Consider the following 21,773-nt stretch of genomic DNA (forward strand, 5'->3'; position numbering starts at 1 on the left):
AGTAGCTAAATTATCAGGGATAAAGCATGTTCGAGTGATCACAGACCCTCAAAACGCTATGGACGATATTTTGTCTTTTATTGCAGCCAACTGAACTAAATTTAAAATAAGTCATGAAAAAGTTATGTTTAAGTTTTATTTTAATTTTTAAATTATACTTTGATATTTAATAATATATCTAATTAATATGTCCATAATAAATGTTATTTATTATATTTATTATTATCACCAGCCTCCAACGCTTACTAAAAATATAATTACTCGAATGAAATTTATTATTGAATATTAATAATATATAATAGTAAATATTAAAATTTTTAATTTTCTTTTTAATATAATTAAATTTGATGATACATAATTTTATATCTGATTAATATTTGAAATCTTTAAATTTCTTACTCTAAAATGAAAAATTATACATATTAATTAGATTTCTAATTTTCCTCTATAGTTTTTTTTTTCAATAGATTATGTATTTAATTAATATATAAAATAAGATATATTAATAAAATTAAATATTTTTCTATAAAAAATTATTTTTTCTTATATTATTTTGAATTTCAAAAGATAAAATAAGATATTGATCTATTTTCTATCAATCAATAATCAATAATTTAAAGTTTGAAATATGGATATAAAAGAGAAAATATTTTGCTTCTGTAGAGTGAATTCATGCTAAAAAAACATATTATTTTATAAAATAATAATATAAAATATTTTGATATCTGAACAACGACTAGTTTAAATATAATTCTTAACAGAGCCCGTATGTCTGTCTATAATTGGTTAATCAAGTCTAAACAGGCAACAAATTGAGGGAAAAAAAATCAGATCATACATTTAAAAATGGTCAATCGCTTTAGTACGCTTTTCAGCTTTCATAAATATAACATGAAAGAAACGCAATTACTGTGTAATGGCTACAGTTGCATCCTTCATTTGAAATCCTCATCTAGAAACAGAGAAAAACATGAACCATTCAATTCCTTGCACTTAGACAATTTTTATCATTTACTGAACTATTTTGAGGATAGAAAACAATGGAAGAAAATGAATTAGTCGTTATTACCTGGTTTCTAATATCATATCTAGAGGGCAGGGATGCTGAGGGATCCGATATCAATCACTCTAGGCAGTATCTACGAAAAATCCATAGTTATTAAAACAAAATGCTGAGGATCAACAAAAACTTGCACAAATCTAGCTCCCAAGTTGGTTTCCAAGGACCTTACCTCCCCCAACCGGGCATTAATTCTCAACGGCACTAAATTGTCAGCTCTACTCACTCCTACATTTACAATTGCCGTAGCAGCACCTGCCTCTTGAGCAGCCCTGTGACATTCAATTTCAAAAGCTTCATCACCTTTAACTTGCATAAATGAAAACAACATGCTTTAGTCTCGTCACTGTTTGTTAGTTAAACTAATAATAAAACAGATGGAAATAACTATTAAGGATTCCACATCAGAATCTAGGCACTAGTGCAATAAAGCTCTCATCACCAACAGCTTTTGATGAATGTAAATTGCTTTGAGATTAAAAATTGAAAAAAAAAAAAAAAAATTAACCGCACTATTGCAGGATGCATGATGCATATTCAGTTAATCCCACCTAGTGGTAAAATATGTTATTAATTTCTCTTTTTGCTTGTACACTTGCAACTGTTATCATTCAAGAATTAATATAACATAGCAAATTAAGTTTCCTAATCTATTTGCCCATAACAGTTAGGCAATAAAGACCGTAAAATGGATTCTTCTGTGAACAAAGTTGTCTGATACTCAGAAATTTTTAATTTTTTTTTTATAGCCTGATCCTACGAGGAAATGAAGCAATGTATATATCTACCTAACAAGTCGAAATGCAGACATGGTCATTAGAGATGATCCCAGAACAAGGAATGCATCACATCCTTTTGCAGCCTCCATTGCCTTGTCTGCTCTATCCTTTGGAACATTATCACCAAAGAAAACAACCTTCAACGGTTGAAAAAAATCAGTTAAATGTTTCAAATATTTGTCACATGTATAATTCACAAGTAAAAGAAGAGAGATCATAAAAACACACATGGAACATGAATGGAAGCGTATTGTTTGTCTGCAAGTACAAAGCTAAACTTATATCAACGAATAAAATATTAGAACCCTTATTACAAGCTTGTTCATATGAGTGACTAATTCCATCACTCGTTAATCAAATAATTAAAAATGAATCCATGTAAGCTACCATAAGCAGCCCACAATAACATTTCTCCATTTACAGCCATAAGCTTTAGATGACAATAATAACAATAACAATAACCCCTATATATATATATATATATTCACAAACTTGAATAAACAAACTAAAAAGGAACCAAACTCATAAGCTCAATAAATGAGCTAAATCTTAGCCAAGCTTGAGCCTGGCGAAAGCCTAACAAACTCTAAATAAGCCAAGATCAAGCTCTGTGAAAATCTAAGGAGCGGAACCCAAGCTCTCAAAGCTCAACCCAGATTGTTTGTGTACAAAAGTTGGTAGATACCTGCAGATTACCCTTTGAGATAGCCAAGAAGATTGTTAGTAAAAATTCGGGCTCTCAGTTATGCATCTCCTTCATCGTAATCACAATTAATGCAAAATGAGTAATGATTTTGCACTGGAATATCCAAAAAATAGAAGCACCCCAGACATATACCAAGCTGATAATTTTAATTTAGGAGATAATCATTACATCAGGTTTTAGCATTCCATTGCACTTTTGGCAGGTAGGTATGTGGAAATCTTCCGCCCAGAATTTCTCATCAATCTCTATATCGCCATCTGGCCTCTGCTTCATGCCAAAGCTTTTGTCTGATCCAGGACTTCCATAACCCAAGCTTTCAATTGCTGCAGCCCACTGCAGTAGTAGTAATTTGCTAGTAAGCCTTTTACAAACAACTCATTAAAGTAACATGACCAAAATATGAATTTGCAGACAACTAGGTAGATGAATGTGATAAATGAAATGATTAGGTTTGGTAGATAAAAGTTAGATGAAAATATGATAAATGTGATAAATAAGGAGAACTTAGATGAGCTGTAAGGAGACTAGCACTAAATTTCATTACTACAGATGAATAGAGTACTTATAAGAGATGAAATTAGGTAAAAATATCTTCAAAGTATACACAGTTACAGACTGCATGTAGCTCCCATTGGCAAGGGTGGAGGGATGTAAGCCGACCTTGAAGAGCCCTACTCTAAATCAAAAGCCAAATATCCCCAACCTTCCCATTAATTGAGGGTTTAATTATAAACCCTGCCAAGCTTATAATTAATCCTTGTCCCCAAATCTAATGTTAAAACACAATGTTCAATTTAAAAAATTATTGCCTGTGAGCTTTTCAAGCAGTATCTCAACTCTGTCTTAATTCCAATGGTCCACATCCTACAAACAATGACCGTCTTACAAGATGACATTAATCTAAAGCAAAAGTTAAACCCAAAAGTGCAAAGTCCTGTTCATCAAAACAAAAAAGAAAAAAATACAAAGCCTATGATGATGATCACTATGAAATAAGAGTCAATGATAAATTTACTTTTTAAGCTTTGATCAGAAGGTTGTGCACATACATGAGCATGGCTATTTTCACTGCCACTTTTCATACCCACTTATTATACCACTGATTGTACCACTACAATAAATTACACCTTAAATTTAAGGAAACAATACACTTTTCAAATTTCAAAACAGACTATAACAAAATAATGTCACATCAGGTCAGGAAATTAGTCAGTAAAAAATATTGGGACAAATAGCAATTTACTCATATATATGAGAAGTCCAAATAGGATTCCCTCTACAAAAGAAAAATTGCAGAAAACCAACCTTTGGATTAAGGGCCTTCAGCTGGTCCTGAAATAAGCTCCGACTAAAGGAAGAACCACAGTCTAGACAAATGACAGAATAGACAGTTCCATGTAATTCAAGTGGATTACTCCCAGCACGATGATGTAGTCTGAAACAGGATATTGATCAATTACAAAAGTTAGCCCCAGTAGACTTGCATATTATACCCTTAAAGCTTTCACAGAGAAGGGACCAGCTATACACTGCTATTTACCTATCAACATTTTGAGTGACCATAAAATTGATCCGGCCAGCTTTTTCTAGTGATGCTAAAGCAAAATGAGCTGCACCAGGCTGTGCAGCAGTAAACCGTCTCCATCCAGCATAGCTCCTAGCCCAATACCGCCTGCGGGCCCGACTTGAACGAAGAAATTCCTGCTCATGGAAAGTTACAAGGAAAGGAAAAGCATAGAAAAGGAAATGTTTACCCCAGAAATTTCTTGTTAACTATTATGATTATAATGCATCCATGCTGCATTATCTATCCACACTATTCCCTAAACACAACTAGTTAAGGATAAGGTTTTAGTTCATTTGTGTTGATAATGGTAAATTATTCATGATCACTGAAATCAGTTGAAGGCATAAAACACATATAGGAAGTTACTTCTCATTAATCAAAATATAGCAAGTTTCTAAGCATTTTGGTTTAGATAGATGATATCCAACCACTGTCAAATCAAAGAATTTTTTATTAAATTCCTGAAGAATTTAAGTTTTGCTTAGTGTCTATTGCAGAAAACTATCCTAGCAGTTCTCTCATGTTATCATTTCTCTACTTCCAGTCCTCCATCTTTAACATGAGTTTTTGTTGAACCCTTATCAATGGTGAACAACGGTAAAAGAGTTGGATAGTGTGCACATGCCTTCAGATCACCTGATGAGTAATTGGTTTGAAACCAGAACTGTAAGCTCCATTTGGGCTGCAACAAAATAAGAATGTGATATATTGAGTGCATATGGATTTTTTTTATTCAGCAGAGTTAAATTCCACTTTGTATGCATTGAGAAACAATCAGAAGAGGATTATTGAGTGCATAAAAAGGTTTAACTGCAATAACAACTCTAGGACTGGGAGGGAGAAGGGAGAAGAAGATGAACAAATTTTTTTACTCATATCCAAGACAGGTACAATAATGGGATAACAGGGTAATGGAGAAATTAAACATATAAAATGAGGGATTCGTTAGATCAATCAAACAACCAAGAAAACCTAGCCACATCCACAGTTGCCCTCATAACACGAAAATGCTGGTCATTGGCACATACTAAGCACAAGCTGAGAAGATAATAAAATACAGTTTCAAAAATCACTTACTGTTACTGAAGACAGTGTCAGGAAAACAATGCCCTTCTAGATGATAGTAGACATAAAAAAGATAAACTAGAGGCATGTAAAACTGTGAGCAAGTGATTAAATAGCAACTTGAGCAAAATTTCAAAAATCATTTTGTTATAAATATCCATCTTACTAATTTAAACCTATGATATAGTTTAAAAGAGCATCAAATAAACTGGACCTCATAACAATAAACATTAGAAAGCTAACAGACAGTTTGCAGAGAAGATACCAAACCTTCTGTAATCAGGAATTCCACACTCTGTACTAATTCCAGCTCCAGTCAATACCACAAGGTTAGTGCTACACAATTAAAAAAAAAAAGGAAAATCGATAGTTAAAATTACATAAGGAGCAAGCTCATGGACATTGCAACGCGAAGCTAGATATATAAGATACTACCTACGATCAAAAAATTGATACAAAAGATTCACATCCGTATTGGTGGGAGGGTCTGAATAAGGAACCATCTTCTTGTCCCTCAAGCAGCTTGAAGGCTCATTTTTTTCATTCCCAGGAACTGAGATACGGCATTTCGTTCGTACAAACTTTACATAAGGTCGAAAAGGAATTATCCATCTTCCTCTGCTCGGCGATTGAACAAAATCTTTAATCCCAGAAGATTTTAGAAGAAAAGAGATTATGTCAATCATGATGTGATGCTAAAATCGATAAAAGATTAAAATGAATTCATCCAACTTGCCCCTAATGAAAATCCCCAGAAAATTTCTTCCACTTGTGTATGCCTGCATATTAAATTTCAACTGCAAAAAGAATACAGAAATCAAAACCTAAGAACACAACACACAATCATTTTATTTTCGAGGAAGAGGGGGAGGAATACTCACAGAGAAGGGTGTATAGGAAGGTAAATGGAGAAGCATAGTGATACTGATGAGAGGAAGCGGAAGCAATCTTGTCAGACTTTGGCAGAGAAGAGAAATTTCCAAAGCTTGCTTTTTTTTTTTTTTGAATCACCAAAGCTTGCTTTGGAGGTGGTTGGCCTCAGAATTGGAGGAACCAAGGGGAGCACAGCACAGCAGTTAGCTGTTTCCGTTGTTCCACGTTTCTGTCTCCTGTGCCGTTGGTAAGACCACTGGCATGGAGAGGACTGTCACTCTCCTTTTCGGGCTTTTTACAAAATTAGGGTCGGCGGAATATAATTTTGCTGATTAAAATTTATTTATCGATTTGGAGCTGCCAAATTTGACCGCTTTTCAAGAGACGCCTGGCATCTCGGGAAGTTTATTTTCTTTTGTTTTTTTTCAATTGTGTTCTGGCGCGACTTTAAATATTTATATTATATTAATTTAATAATTAAATATATATAAAAGTATTAAATTAAATAATTAATAAAAAAATTAATTAATTAATTAATTAATATGAATATTTAAAATTATAAAAATTAAATTTATTTTTATTATACTTTTATTTAAAATTATAAAATAAAATTATACTATAATTTAAATAATTAATTAAAAATAAATAACTAAACTAATTAATATGAATATTTAAAATTATAAAAATTAAATTTACTTTTTATTAAACTGTTATTTAGAATTATAGAATAAAATTATATTGTGATTAAATATTATATGTGATCACTTAATTATTTATAATTTATTAAAAATAATAAATTTAATTAAATATTTTAAAAGCAAAATAATATAATAATTTTAAATATTTTATATAAATTATTTATAATTTATTAAAAAAATAAATAAATTAAATAATTAATTCAATTAAATAATTTTGTATAAATTTAATAGCATATTAATATTATAATTCTAAATATTTTTATGTGTATTTCTTTATTATTAACTTTTATAATATTTTTATATATTAAAAATATTTTTATAAAATATAATAACTATTTATAAATGGTTTTATTACTTTGCAGAATTATAAAATAATATTAAATGTGTATAAAATTATCGGTACTATTTAATTACAGAATTATTGTATTAATCTATTAAAAAAATTTTATTATTTTATAAATATATACTATAAAAAATTTAATAAAGTGATCTTGTATACAATAATATTATATTGTAAATATTTTTTAGGTTCAGTCTTTTATTATTAAACTCTTATATATTAAAATATTTTTATAAAATATAATAATTATTTTTAATTTATCTTAATACTTTGGAGAGTTATTAAATAATATTATCATGTGATTAAACGTATACAAGATTATTCATACTATTTAATCACAGTATTAATATATTAATTTATTAAAATAATAAAAAAATTTATCACTATATAAATATATATTATACGATAAATTATTTTTATACATTCAATTACAATTAAATTATTTTTATACATCTAATTACAATAAAATTAAACTTTAAAATTATATAATATCAATAATTTTTTATTTAAAAAATAATAATAAAATTTATTAAATATTACAATATTAAAATTATATAAAAAAATTATTATTATAAAAATATAATATTTTTAAATTAATATAATATAAATATTTAATTATAATATATTAATAATTAAAAATAAAAAATTAAATTCGGTTGGACCTGCGCCTGTCAAATAGACGCCAGGTCCTCTTTTCGCTTGCCATGTAGCAGGCGATCCCTAAATCAATAAATAAATTTTAACCGACTCTAAACCGATAAAATTATATTCACCCGATCCTAATTTTATAAAAACAGCCTTTTTCTTAATTAAAATAAAGTCGTGTTTTTTTTTTCACTTTAATTTAACTTTTTGCAATTGATCATTTTCATTAATTTCACATAATTCCCTTCAAATCAGCTAATAAAGCCATTACTGTCGACTTGTCTAGCGGATGAAATATGTCACATGTACGGTGATTTTAACCTCGAAAACCACCCAAGCGTGCGGCCGGCAACCTTCTCAGCTCATTTTTTCTCGAATTGTGGGGTTTCTTAGTCTCACCACACTTGTACCGAAGCAATTTAATTTCTTTCTGTATCAATGGCTTGGCAGACTTGCTTCGCCCTCTCGACTCAAGCTCCCTACCATCAAAGCAACGGCCCAATATCCTGTTTCCCCAAAACCTTACTTTCAATTTCATTGCCCCAAAGCTTCGCTATTTACGGGAAACGACGACCCACGGCCATTGTCATTTTGCTCAAGCAAGAGAAAGCTAAATCTTGCAATTCTTGCTCTAATCATTACTGAGTCTTTACCCAACACTTCCAAGACCATTTTGGCTGTGGAATTGGAGCAGCTGCAGAGGTACACGGATCCCAAGGAAGGATTCACTCTCCTCGTACCCTCTTCTTATGCTAAGGTGGATAAAGCAGGAGCAACTGTGTTGTTTGAGGAGATAAACAAGGCAAGTAACAATGTTGGGGTTGTGGTCACCAGCCTTGGTGAATTTGGGACTCCTCAGTTTGTGGCTGACAAGCTTATTCAAGCTGAAAAGCGTAAGGTAAGTGTTTAGTTCAACGCGACCAAGAAAAATGATGGGTATCGTCTATTCACTATATTCCGTTTGGCAATCGTTGAGCTCTTCTTCTTCTCGGTTAGGAGCAATAATTAGCTGCATTGATAGGTTCCCTTCCCATTCATAGCTCTCATCATAATGGTGAAAACTCCCACAAGGTTCTTTAATGCTTTTAATGCAGGGGTAATTGTTGAACTTTATGCTTTTCGTTTCATTAAAAAAAGTGTGCTTTTCCTGTTGATTTTGGAGATTTAGATTTTGTTTTCTTGAAGTGAATTGATTGAACTTATGTCTTCTATTGGTTGATTTAGGCAACTTTAAATCTACATTGTACAGTCTCTGTCTTCTGTCTCTATACTGACCTGCGAACTTGTTGGATGGTTCAATTTGAATCACTGTTTAGGGACTTTAAAAGAAAACGAAATAAAGTTTGAGATATCTTTGGTGCATGCTTGAAGAAAATGTAGGACTTCATCAAGTTTCATTTAGTAGGTGCTAAATCACAGAAAATAAGGTATTAACTGTTTGAGACAATATTACCTTCAAATTTTAGATAAAGCTTCTTCACTATAAATTATGCATTTCTCCACTTCCTTGTCGTTTAACTTCAAACTCAGTATTCAATATTAAGTTGACAAGAAATATTGATGAATTAGTTCAAAATCAGTGATCTTATGACAGTTTACCTGGTTCTCACCTCAGATATTTGAGCCATTACACTAGATGCTTTGTAGGAATTTATGTTAGTATGAAATAAAGTATAGCACCCTATAGAACAACAAATATTTGTACCTCAGAGATGGACATCTAGTGGCATGTCTCTTCATCCTGGATTGCTCAATGAGGAGTATTGTAAATCTGACTCCTCTCAGTTCATCTCACCCAACAACTAGAAGTCTAAGACAACAAAAGTTCTTTATTTATGAGAGAGTTTCCAACTTGGGGACTTGATTATGTAACTCTAATGCGCTTGAACATTTATGGAATAGGACCTCTCAGCCAATGGTTGTGTTCACCACTATTTGTCTTTTACTAGCACAGCAAGCACAGGGATGAGAAATCCATCCTTGACCTCTTCCCTGAACTTGTGCAGTGCAACTTTGCTTCTGGATGTGGAATTGTGGATTCTTGAACCAACCATCAGATTATTAAAGGATCAAATGGTGATGGGGAGGGAGTAGTGTGGTATGTGATTAAATTCCAACACAAATGTCTTGAGAAAACTATGCTTTAGGCGGCTAACTTGCTCTTGGTTGTAAAATGAACAGACCACTGGCTCTCTGTAGCAGCCCATTTAGCAGGCCCCAGATGGGGTCCATTGGCATCATGGTGTTGTGCTTGGCTTGAGACTATAGGACTCATTGCTGGTATTGGTACTCAGGTAGATTTCTTTCAAAAATCAAATGGGCATTGATTAATTCCACTTGATACTATTTTGAAATGGAATTCAGATTATCACTATTTTCTTTTCTTTTTTTTTTTTCCTTTGCATAATTCGTCTGAAAGGCATATGCAGGTTCACAAACACTGCAGAGTATAATCTTACTATCCACAGGCACAAATAAAGATGGTGGATATTTTGCTCCTAAATGGCTCTTCTTGTGCATGTACATGTATGGGCAGTTCTCAACACATTCGCCTTAGAAGTTATTGCTTTCATTGATGTAATCTCTATATGGTGGCAGGTACGCCTTCTATATGCTTTCTTTTATGATTTTCATGGGTGCAGTGTTGCTATCTAATCACTCTACTTAGCTGCATAAAATAATTTATTCTCTGTATGGTCAACGATTAAAGGAGAAACAGAAAGATGATTCATCTGGATTAGTAGTAACGGTCAATTCTGCATTAGTTATCAATTATGAAACCTAGCAGTACTAGATTTAGTTATGTCCAGTGATATATAAAAGTGAAAATATTTTGCGGATTGAATTCAGGCTAAAAAAACATATTATTTTATAAAATAATATAAATTTATTTTATAAAATAATAATATAAAATATTTTGATATCTAGTTTATATATAATTCTTAACAGAGCCTGTATGTCTGTATATAATTGGTTAATCAACTCTAAACAGGCAACAAATTGGGAAGGGGGGAGGGGGGGGAGCAAAAAAATCCAATCATACAATTAGAAATGGTCAATCGCTTTAGTATGCTTTTCAGCTTTCATAATTATAACAGGAAGGAAACGCAATTACTGTGTAATGGATACAGTTGCATCCTTCATTTGAAATCCTCATCTAGAAACAGAGAAAAACATGAACCATTCAATTCCTTGCACTTAGACAATTTTTATCATTTACTGAACTATTTTGAGGATAGAAAACAATGGAAGAAAATGAATTAGTCGTTATTACCTGGTTTCTAATATCATATCTAGAGGGCAGGGATGCTGAGGGATCCGATATCAATCACTCTAGGCAGTATCTACGAAAAATCCATAGTTATTAAAACAAAATGCTGAGGATCAACAAAAACTTGCACAAATCTAGCTCCCAAGTTGGTTTCCAAGGACCTTACCTCCCCCAACCGGGCATTAATTCTCAACGGCACTAAATTGTCAGCTCTACTCACTCCTACATTTACAATTGCCGTAGCAGCACCTGCCTCTTGAGCAGCCCTGTGACATTCAATTTCAAAAGCTTCATCACCTTTAACTTGCATAAATGAAAACAACATGCTTTAGTCTCGTCACTGTTTGTTAGTTAAACTAATAATAAAACAGATGGAAATAACTATTAAGGATTCCACATCAGAATCTAGGCACTAGTGCAATAAAGCTCTCATCAGCAACAGCTTTTGATGAATGTAAATTGCTTTGAGATTAAAAATTGAAAAAAAAAAAAAAATTAACCGCACTATTGCAGAATGCATGATGCATATTCAGTTAATCCCACCTAGTGGTAAAATATGTTATTAATTTCTCTTTTTGCTTGTACACTTGCAACTGTTATCATTCAAGAATTAATATAACATAGCAAATTAAGTTTCCTAATCTATTTGCCCATAACAGTTATGCAATAAAGACCGTAAAATGGATTCTTCTGTGAACAAAGTTGTTTGATACTCGGAAATTTTTAATTTATTTTTTATAGCCTGATCCTACGAGGAAATGAAGCAATATACATATCTACCTAACAAGTCGAAATGCAGACATGGTCATTAGAGATGATCCCAGAACAAGGAATGCATCACATCCTTTTGCAGCCTCCATTGCCTTGTCTGCTCTATCCTTTGGAACATTATCACCACAGAAAACAACCTTCAACGGTTGAAAAAATCAGTTAAATGTTTCAAATATTTGTCACATGTATAATTCACAAGTAAAAGAAGAGAGATCATAAAAACACACATGGAACATGAATGGAAGCATATTGTTTGTCTGCAAGTACAAAGCTAAACTTATATCAACGAATAAAATATTAGAACCTTTATTACAAACTTGTTCATATGAGTGACTAATTCCATCACTTGTTAATCAAATAATTTAAAATGAATCCATGTAAGCTACCATAAGCAGCCCACAATAACATTTCTCCATTTACAGCCATAAGGTTTAGATGATAATAATAACAATAACAATAACCCCTATATATATATATATATTCACAAACTTGAATAAACAAACTAAAAGGGAACCAAACTCATAAGCTCAATAAATGAGCTAAATCTTAGCCAAGCTTGAGCCTAGCGAAAGCCTAACAAACTCTAAATAAGCAAAGATCAAGCTTTGTGAAAATCTAAGGAGCGGAACCTAAGCTCTCAAAGCTCAACCCAGATTGTTTGTATACAAAAGTTGGTAGGTACCAGCAGATTACCCTTTGAGATAGCCAAGAAGATTGTTAGTAAAAATTCGGGCTCTCAGTTATGCATCTCCTTTATCATAATCACAGTTAATGCAAAATGAGTAATGATTTTGCACTGGAATATCCAAAAAATAGAAGCACCCCAGACATATACCAAGCTGATAATTTTAATTTATGAGACAATCATTACATCAGGTTTTAGCATTCCATTGCACTTTTGGCAGTTAGGTATGTGAAAATCTTCCTCCCAGAATTTCTCATCAATCTCTATATCGCCATCTGGCCTCTGCTTCATGCCAAAGCTTTTGTCTGATCCAGGACTTCCATAACCCAAGCTTTCAGTTGCTGCAGCCCACTGCAGTTGTAGTAATTTGCTAGTAAGCCTTTTACAAACAACTCATTAAAGTAACATGACCAAAATATGAATTTGCAGACACCTAGGTAGATGAATGTGATAAATGAAATGATTAGGTTTGGTAGATAAAAGTTAGATGAAAGTATGATAAATGTAATAAATAAGGAGAACTTAGATGAGCTGTAAGGAGACTAGCACTAAATTTCATTACTACAGATGAATAGAGTGCTTATAAGAGATGAAATTAGGTACAAATATCTTCAAAGTATACACAGTTACAGGCTGCATGTAGCTCCCATTGGCAAGGGTGGAGGGATGTAAGCCGACCTTGAAGAGCCCTACTCTAAATCAAAAGCCAAATATCCCCAACCTTCCCGTTAATTGAGGGTTTAATTATAAACCCTGCCAAGCTTATAATTAATCCTTGTCCTCAAATCTAATGTTAAAACACAATGTTCAATTTAAAAAATTATTGCATGTGAGCTTTTCAAGCAGTACCTCAACTCTGTCTTAATTCCAATGGTCCACATCCTACAAACAATGACCGCCTTACAAGATGACATTAATCTAATGCAAAAGTTAAGCCCAAAAGTGCAAAGTCCTGTTCATCAAAACAAAAAAGAAAAAAATACAAAGCCTATGATGATGATCACTATGAAATAAGAGTCGTTGATAAATTTACTTTTTAAGCTTTGATCCGAAGGTTGTGCACATACATGAGCATGACTATTTTCACTGCCACTTTTCATACCCACTTATTATACCACTGATTGTACCACTACAATAAATTAGACCTTAAATTTAAGGAAACAATACACTTTTCAAATTTCAAAAGAGACTATAACAAAATAATGTCACATCAGGTCGGGAAATTTGTCGGTAAAAAATATTGGGACAAATAGCAATTTACCCATATATATGAGAAGTCCAAATAGCATTCGCTCTACAAAAGAAAAATTGCAGAAAACCAACCTTTGGGTTAAGGGCCTTCAGCTGGCCCTGAAATAAGCTCCGACTAAAGGAAGAACCACAGTCTAGACAAATGACCGAATAGACAGTTCCATGTAATTCAAGTGGATTACTCCCAGCACGACGGTGTAGTCTGAAACAGGATATTGATCAATTACAAAAGTTAGCCCCAGTAGGCTTGCACATTATACCCTTCACAGAGAAGAGACCAGCTATACACAGCTATTTACCTATCAACATTTTGAGTGACCATAAAATTGATCCGGCCAGCTTTTTCTAGTGCTGCTAAAGCAAAATGAGCTGCACCAGGCTGTGCAGCAGTAAACCGTCTCCATCCAGCATAGCTCCTAGCCCAATACCGCCTGCGGGCCCGACTTGAACGAAGAAATTCCTGCTCATGGAAAGTTACAAGGAAAGGAAAAGCATAGAAAAGGAAATGTTTACCCCGGAAATTTCCTGTTAACTATTATGATTATAATGTCATCTATGCTGCATTATCTATCCACATTATTCCCTAAACACAACTAGTTAAGGATAACGTTTTAGTTCATTTGTGTTGATAATGGTAAATTATTCATGAAGGCATAAAACACATATAGGAAGTTACTTCTGATTAATCAAAATATAGCAAGTTTCTAAGCATTTTGGTTTAGATAGATGATATCCAACCATTGTCAAATCAAAGAAATTTTCATTAAATTCCTGAAGAATTTAAGTTTTGCTTAGTGTCTATTGCAGAAAACTATCCTAGCAGTTCTCTCATGTTATCAGTTCTCTAATTCCAGTCCTCCATCTTTAACATCTGTTTTCGTTGAACCCTTATCAACGGTGAACAACGCTGAAAGAGTTGGATAGTGTGCACATGCCTTCAGATCACCTTATGATTAATTGGTTTGAAACCAGAACTGTAAGCTCCATTTGGGCTGCAACAAAATAAGAATGTGATAAATTGAGTGCATATGGATATTTTTTATTCAGCAGAGTTAAATTCCACTTTGTATGCATTGAGAAACAATCAGAAGAGGATTATTGAGTGCATAAAAAGGTTTAACTGCAATAACAACTCTAGGACTGGGAGGGAGAAGGGAGAAGAAGATGAACAAATTTTTTTACTCATATCCAAGACAGGTACAATAATGGGATAACAGGGTAATGGTGAAATTAAACATATAAAATGAGGGATTCGTTAGATCAATCAAACAACCAAGAAAACCTAGCCACATCCACAGTTGCCCTCATAACACGAAAATGCTGGTCATTGGCACACACTAAGCACAAGCTGAGAAGATAATAAAATACAGTTTCAAAAATCGCTTACTGTTACTGAAGACAGTGTCAGGAAAACAATACCCTTCTAGATGATAGTAGACATAAAAAAGATAAACTAGAAGCATGTAAAACTGTGAGCAAGTGATTAAATAGCAACTTGAGCAAAACTTCAAAAATCATTTTGTTAAAATTATCCATCTTACTAATTCAAACCTATGATATAGTTTAAAAGAGCATCAAATAAACTGGACCTCATAACAATAAACATTAGAAAGCTAACGGACAGTTTGCAGAGAAGATACCAAACCTTCTGTAATCAGGAATTCCACACTCTGTACTAATTCCAGCTCCAGTCAATACCACAAGGTTAGTGCTACACAATTAAAAAAAAAAAAAGGAAAATCGATAGTTAAAATTACATAAGGAGCAAGCTCATGGACATTGCAACGGGAAGCTAGATATATAAGATACTACCTACGATCAAAAAATTGATACAAAAGATTAACATCCGTATTGCTGGGAGGGTCTGAATAAGGAACTATCTTCTTGTCCCTCAAGTAGCTTGAAGGCCCATTTTTTTCATTCCCAGGAACTGAGATACGGCATTTCCTTCGTACAAAGTTTACATAAGGTCGAAAAGGAATTGTCCATCTTCCGCTGCTCGACGATTGAACAAAATCTTTAATCCCATAAGATTTTAGAAGAAAAGAGATTATGTCAATCATGATGTGATGCTAAAATCCATCAAAGATTAAAATGAATTCATCCAACTTGCCTCTAATGAAAATCCCCAGAAAATTTCCACTTGTGTATGCCTGCATATTAAATTTCAACTGCAAGAAGAATACAGAAATCAAAACCCAAGAACACAACACACAATCATTTTATTTTCGAGGAAGAGGGGGAGGAACACTTAAGAGAAGGGTGTATAGAAAGGTAAATGGAGAAGCATAGTGATGACTGATGAGAAGAAGCGGAAGCAATCTGGTCGGACTTTGGCAGAGAAGAGAAATTTCCAAAGCTAGTCATTATTAACAAGTCTGGGAGAGTGTTGAGCAGGATCTCAAAGCATGATACGTTGGTATCATTTTGAATGATACCAACTCCTGTAGGCCCTGGCTTAGTACTTCTTCAGCTAAAATCAACAGGCCAACTCCTTAGGCCCCGGCTTGGTACTTTTCAGCTAAAATCAACAGGCTAGGTTTGTCGCAGCCCTCGATAAGCCGGAAAGTACCCATGTGGCACACCATTCACAAGCACTCAAAAGTGTTCATTACATAAACATTCATGTGTCAAACGCCCTCAAATAAATTTTTTATTTAATCTTTAAATATTATACGTCCTTATATTTTTAAAAAATTATTAAAATATTTTTATTTTTTTATATTTATTAAAATATTTTCATTATTTTTTTAATAAAATAGTCCAACTTCCTTCTATTTTAAAAAAAATTAAAAAATTAAAAAATAATAATGATGAATGAAAAAAAAATAAATAAAAATAAAAAGAATGATGATGAAGAAAAAAAATAACGTTTTCCCCTTAAAAAAAATAAAAAGAAGAATGGAAGAAATATAAAAAAATCTATGAAAAATTAACCTCGACTTGTCTAGCCGATGACATATGTCACATGTACGGTGATTTTAACCTCGAAAACCACCCAAGCGTGCGGCCCGCGACCTTCTCAGCTCATTTTTCCTCGAATTGTGGGGTTTCTTAGTCTCACCACACTTGTACCGAGGCAATTTAATTTCTTTCTGTATCAATGGCTTTGCAGACTTGCTTCGCCCTCTCGACTCAAGCTCCCTACCATCAAAGCAACGGCCCAATATCCTGTTTCCCCAAAACCTTACTTTCAATTTCATTGCCCAAAGCTTCGCTATTTACGGGAAACGACGACCCACGGCCATTGTCATTTTGCTCAAGCAAGAGAAAGCTAAATCTTGCAATTCTTGCTCTAATCATTACTGAGTCTTTACCCAACACTTCCAAGACCATTTTGGCTGTGGAATTGGAGCAGCTGCAGAGGTACACGGATCCCAAGGAAGGATTCACTCTCCTCGTACCCTCTTCTTATGCTAAGGTGGATAAAGCAGGAGCAACTGTGTTGTTTGAGGAGATAAACAAGGCAAGTAACAATGTTGGGGTTGTGGTGAGCCCAGTTCGTCTCACCAGCCTTGGTGAATTTGGGACTCCTCAGTTTGTGGCTGACAAGCTTATTCAAGCTGAAAAGCGTAAGGTAAGTGTTTAGTTCAACGCGACCAAGAAAAATGATGGGTATCGTCTATTCACGATATTCCGTTTGGCAATCGTTGAGCTCTTCTTCTTCTCGGTTAGGAGCAATGATTAGCTGCATTGATAGGTTCCCTTCCCTTTCATAGCTCTCATCATAATGGTGAAAACTCCCACAAGGTTCTTTAATGCTTTTAATGCAGGGGTAATCGTTGAACTTTATGCTTTTCGTTTCATTAAAAAAAAAAATGTGCTTCTCCTGTTGATTTTGGAGATTTAGATTTTGTTTTCTTGAAATGAATTGATTGAACTTATGTCTTCTATTGGTTGATTTAGGCAACTTTAAATCTACATTGTACAGTCTCTGTCTTCTGTCTCTATACTGACCTGCGAACTTGTTGGATGGTTCAATTTGAATCACTGTTTAGGGACTTTAAAAGAAAACGAAATAAAGTTTGAGATATCTTTGGTGCATGCTTGAAGAAAATGTAGGACTTCATCAAGTTTCATTTAGTAGGTGCTAAATCACAGAAAATAAGGTATTGACTGCTTGAGACAATATTACCTTCAAATTTTAGATAAAGCTTCTTTACTATAAATTATGTATTTCTCCACTTCCTTGTCATTTAACATCAAACTCAGTATTCAATATTAAGTTGACAAGAAATATTGATGAATTAGTTCAAAATCAGTGATCTTCTGACAGTTTACCTGGTTCTCACCTCAGATATTTGAGCCATTACACTAGATGCTTTGTAGGAATTTATGTTAGTATGAAATAAAGTATAGCACCCTATAGAACAACAAATACTTGTACCTCAGAGATGGACATCTAGTGGCATGTCTCTTCATCCTGGATTGCTCAATGAGGAGTATTGTAAATCTGACTCCTCTCAGTTCATCTCACCCAACAACTAGAAGTCTAAGACAACAAAAGTTCTTTATTTATGAGAGAGTTGCGAACTTGGGGACTTGATTATGTAACTCTAATGCGCTTGAACATTTATGGAATAGGACCTCTCAGCCAATGGTTGTGTTCACCACTATTTGTCTTTTACTAGCACAGCAAGCACAGGGATGAGAAATCCATCCTTGACCTCTTCCCTGAACTCGTGCAGTGCAACTTTGCTTCTGGATGTGCAAGTTTTGGATTCTTGAACCAACTTATTAAAGGATCAAATGGTGATGGGGAGGGAGTAGTGTAGGGGGCTGGTGCATTTTTGCATTTTTTTTTTGTGCATGTTTACGCTTGATGCTGGGGGTACATCCTTGTAGGGATGAATGAAGGAACTCAAAAGGTCTTGTGGCCCCTCCACATTGCTGTTTTCTGGTCTTCCCTGCTGCTTTCAGGAAACAGATTAATTGAAATTCTGAATGGGGAAAATTTTTACTTTAATAATTTTTTTTAAATATATTTAACGAATGATGCGGACTTATACTTTATGGAAGGAAGCTGTATAAAAAATATGTTGTCTTCTACAGGAAAGTACAAAAGAAGCAGAAGTCATTCGAGTAGCTGAGAGAACAGGCCATGGAAGTCTACAAGTATATGAATTTGAGTATAAAGTTGATAGCACAAGGGGAGGGATGAAGAGAATCTTCTCAGCTGCATTTGTGACCTCTAAGAAGCTTTACCTGCTAAACATATCACATGCAGACAAACCAGAGAATCCTCTTGATACTCAAACAAGAATGATGTTGGAAGAAGTGCTTCATTCATTTAACACAGCATAATGCATTCATAGCAGCTGCTTTCAAGACAGTCTGCTTGATAATGTACACTTCTGCCTGAGAAGACAAAGGTAACCTATGTGCTTATCCCATAATAACTTTATATCAAGTTGCAATGAAACTTATATAATATGAATAGATTCTTTTTTTTTCGTTCATGTATCATGTCAGAGTTTTTATAGGCTATAGTTGTTTCTCTCCAATTCATAAATGGTAAAATAGAAAGGGTTTTGTTTGAGTTTGCATATTCCAGCATCTGCTAGCTGACGTGTAAGTCTGCACTGTATGTTTTATTTGCTGGCTGTTTGTGCATGCAAGGTATATTCACGTAGGATGTCCAAGAATGTCATCATAGGCATTTGAAATAAATAAGGTGATAAGTGAATTGTGATCTTCCACAGCAATCCTGTTGTAAAAATGTTATTTTGACATCTCAGCTTGCCATTTCATCTTGGTTTAAATATATACCTTTTAAAGTAAAATTATGACTGATGCATATAGTTACGCCCTAAGATTATAATGTGATGCAAAGACTGGCTGGATAGCAAGGAATTGATAGTCCCTTAGCATTCTTGTGAAGATAAGGCTTCATGGTTGTCTGGCAGATTCTAACCTATACACTCATATGACAATGTAAATATAAGCAACAATCCTAGAGAAGTGCAAAATTCATTCAGAACAATGTTTCTATTTTATTGAAATTTTATAGGTATGTTGGCTTTCTGTTCTTTTCTCCCATTTCTTGTTACATTCCTTTTGTTTTTCCTCCATCTACATAAATCAGCAAGATTCTGGCTAATGCCTTCAGAAGTTGGAACCAATCCAGCTACTACTAAAATTTTGTTGTGTAATTGAAAATCTGTCTGCCTGAATTCTGAAGATTTTGTTGGAAGTTGGCGTGTAGTAGCAGCACAGCCCATAAAGGAGGAAAGAAAAAGAAAGTTGAAACATTAATCCATAGATATTTCTCATTTTCCGGCATTGCAAGCTCTGCGTGCCTGATGTTTTAAGCTTTTAATACTTGTACGGAAGGTTTTTCTTCCTTGAATTGGTCTATCATGAACTAAGAATTTTATAGGTTGAATCTACATGTCTTCTTATTTGTACATTTTTCTTTTCGTTTATAGTAAACTATCTTTCTGTGATGTAGTACCTGAGAATAATTTCATTTTAATATTTTAAGTTTTTGCTATTCATATGCTATGTAAATAGCTATTGGTAAAAAAATTTAAAATTTTAAAAATTAATGTAATTTAACTTAAATATAATTACAATAAAAATTTATAATTTTAAAATTTTAAATTAAATTATAAAATAGCAAAAAAATTTGAACTTTTTCATGCAAACACGCCTTAAATAAAAGGTAGAACTCCAAATTTTTAATTTTTTCATGTCTTACTGTTTGGTAAAAAAAACTATAATAGAATTTTTTTTCTATTTTTTAGTTATAATTCTCTTTTTTTTTTAAATTTTAATTATGTATACTCTTAATACAATATTTTAACAATATTTCTACTTGGAAACGTAACTTATACTATTAAGTTATAATAGAATATTAATAGCACAATTATAAAAAGTAAGACTATAATTTTTATTTTTTATTTATTATGTAATTATTTTTTTATAATAAATATGATATAATTTATTATTATAAATACCCAATAAAGTATTTAGAAAATAAAAAATTAATAAATATAAAATTTAGTTATAATTTTTATTAAAATTAATTGTAATTTTTATTGAAATTAGTGGTAAATTAAAAATTACTATAAAAAATAAAAATAGCTAAAAAATTTTAGATTTTTTATATCAATATTGGTATCCAAAATACATTATTTAAGTTTTAAGTTTAATAGGCAAACAAAAATTTTTTTTATTTTTAAGTCACATCAACAAATCGAATCAAATGTTATAATATTTTTTATTATATTTTTATTTAAGCTTGAATTTAAAAAATCAAATCTAATTTATAATAGGAAAAAATTCATTAACAAGTCTCTTATTTTAAAAAATATATTAAAATATTTTTAATATTTTAATATTTTAAATATTTTATTATTTAATTTTTATAATTTTAAAAAATTTATTAATTGATTTCTCAAAATCTACCAATTAATTTATCAACAACATTTTAAAATTTTTTACAATATTTAATAGTTAAAATTAATAAAAAGATTAATTAATAAATTTTTTAAAATATCATAATATTTTAATATATTTTTTAAAATAAAAGGGGCTACTAATGAGATTTTTTATATTATAAAAATTAAATAGTATTTTTTTTAAATTTTTTAATTTTATAGAGTAAAAGTAATTTTTTTATTTATTTATTAATTAATTATTATATAAATAGATTTAAAATAAAAAAAAATGTTTTAGTTATTTTTAAATTGATGCTATATTATTTATGAAAATCATTATTTTAATTTTTCAGTTTTATAAGGCGTAAGTAACGTGTTTTTTAAGATTTAGTTGAATTACAATAAAAAGAATTAAGAATTTTAAATATATATAAACTTTTTAAATAATTTAAATAAATAAAGTTAAAATAAATTTATTTTAACAGATAATTCAATTTAGTATTTTTTTATAAATAAAAAAAATATATCTATAATGGGTATTTCAATTAACCTTTTTATTCCCCTCTTGAATATGAATTATAGACTATAAAAAAATAGGCCAAGATAAAACATATAATTAAAAACAAATTGAGTTTCAATGTTAAATTTTTTAGAATATTATCAGCTTTTTTTGAAAAAAC

General features: G+C 32.0%; 3 protein-coding genes across 8 annotated transcripts; 1 reads left to right on the forward strand and 2 right to left on the reverse strand.

Annotated features, from left to right (window-relative positions):
• Positions 1 to 673: 673 nt before the first annotated feature.
• Positions 674 to 16,050, reverse strand: LOC110628620 (NAD-dependent protein deacylase SRT2). Of its 3 annotated transcripts, none has more exons than XR_006352717.1 (12): positions 6,059 to 6,378; positions 5,914 to 5,974; positions 5,613 to 5,817; positions 5,448 to 5,513; positions 4,749 to 4,794; positions 4,086 to 4,246; positions 3,851 to 3,980; positions 2,714 to 2,878; positions 1,849 to 1,976; positions 1,233 to 1,369; positions 1,070 to 1,139; positions 674 to 952 (listed from the first exon to the last, which is right to left on the reverse strand). XR_006352717.1 is itself a non-coding variant. In XM_043962271.1 (12 exons), the coding sequence occupies exons 1-11, from the start codon at positions 15,999 to 16,001 to the stop codon at positions 1,089 to 1,091; spliced, it is 1,149 nt and encodes a 382-aa protein (XP_043818206.1). In that variant the 5' UTR covers positions 16,002 to 16,050; the 3' UTR covers positions 674 to 952; positions 1,070 to 1,088. The 3 variants fall into 3 exon arrangements, 2 of the variants coding, with proteins under 2 accessions (XP_043818206.1, XP_021631084.2); XM_043962271.1 differs by lacking the exon at positions 6,059 to 6,378 and adding an exon at positions 15,966 to 16,050 and having other exon boundaries at positions 1,233 to 1,332; XM_021775392.2 differs by having other exon boundaries at positions 1,233 to 1,332; positions 6,059 to 6,376.
• On the forward strand, positions 8,648 to 20,118 carry LOC110627303 (psbP domain-containing protein 2, chloroplastic). Of its 4 annotated transcripts, none has more exons than XR_006352719.1 (4): positions 8,648 to 9,831; positions 9,915 to 10,027; positions 10,153 to 10,331; positions 18,764 to 18,900. XR_006352719.1 is itself a non-coding variant. In XM_021773566.2 (2 exons), the coding sequence occupies exons 1-2, from the start codon at positions 16,815 to 16,817 to the stop codon at positions 19,013 to 19,015; spliced, it is 726 nt and encodes a 241-aa protein (XP_021629258.1). In that variant the 5' UTR covers positions 16,603 to 16,814; the 3' UTR covers positions 19,016 to 19,256. The 4 variants fall into 4 exon arrangements, 1 of the variants encoding a protein (XP_021629258.1); XR_006352718.1 differs by lacking the exon at positions 18,764 to 18,900 and adding an exon at positions 11,746 to 12,265; XR_002489869.2 differs by lacking the exons at positions 8,648 to 9,831; positions 9,915 to 10,027; positions 10,153 to 10,331 and adding exons at positions 16,602 to 17,288; positions 19,893 to 20,118 and having other exon boundaries at positions 18,764 to 19,083.
• On the reverse strand, positions 11,781 to 16,079 carry LOC110628262 (NAD-dependent protein deacylase SRT2). The gene is made up of 8 exons (XM_043962272.1): positions 15,963 to 16,079; positions 15,524 to 15,882; positions 15,357 to 15,422; positions 14,658 to 14,703; positions 14,011 to 14,171; positions 13,784 to 13,913; positions 12,647 to 12,811; positions 11,781 to 11,912 (listed from the first exon to the last, which is right to left on the reverse strand). The coding sequence occupies exons 2-8, from the start codon at positions 15,772 to 15,774 to the stop codon at positions 11,781 to 11,783; spliced, it is 951 nt and encodes a 316-aa protein (XP_043818207.1). The 5' UTR covers positions 15,775 to 15,882; positions 15,963 to 16,079.
• Positions 20,119 to 21,773: the final 1,655 nt, after the last annotated feature.

This window comes from Manihot esculenta, chromosome 12, assembly GCF_001659605.2.
Source record: "Manihot esculenta cultivar AM560-2 chromosome 12, M.esculenta_v8, whole genome shotgun sequence".
In the NCBI taxonomy this organism is placed as follows: Eukaryota; Viridiplantae; Streptophyta; class Magnoliopsida; order Malpighiales; family Euphorbiaceae; genus Manihot; species Manihot esculenta.

Excerpts from the sequence above, each read along its gene's own strand:
- LOC110628620 (XM_043962271.1), bottom strand. The coding sequence starts at position 16,001 with ATGCTTCTCCATTTACCTTTCTATACACCCTTCTCT. Across the intron at positions 2,879-3,850 it reads TGAAGGCCCTTAATCCAAAG|TGGGCTGCAGCAATTGAAAG; the intron begins GTTGGTTTTCTG and ends CTACTACTGCAG. Across the intron at positions 1,140-1,232 it reads TTAATGCCCGGTTGGGGGAG|ATACTGCCTAGAGTGATTGA; the intron begins GTAAGGTCCTTG and ends GATTTTTCGTAG.
- LOC110628262 (XM_043962272.1), bottom strand. The coding sequence starts at position 15,774 with ATGATTGACATAATCTCTTTTCTTCTAAAATCTTATGGGATTAAAGAT. Across the intron at positions 14,704-15,356 it reads GGAATTCCTGATTACAGAAG|CCCAAATGGAGCTTACAGTT; the intron begins GTTTGGTATCTT and ends ATTTTGTTGCAG. Across the intron at positions 12,812-13,783 it reads TGAAGGCCCTTAACCCAAAG|TGGGCTGCAGCAACTGAAAG; the intron begins GTTGGTTTTCTG and ends CTACAACTGCAG.
- LOC110627303 (XM_021773566.2), top strand. The coding sequence starts at position 16,815 with ATGGCTTTGCAGACTTGCTTCGCCCTCTCGACTCAAGCTCCCTACCAT. Across the intron at positions 17,289-18,763 it reads TTCAAGCTGAAAAGCGTAAG|GAAAGTACAAAAGAAGCAGA; the intron begins GTAAGTGTTTAG and ends TGTCTTCTACAG.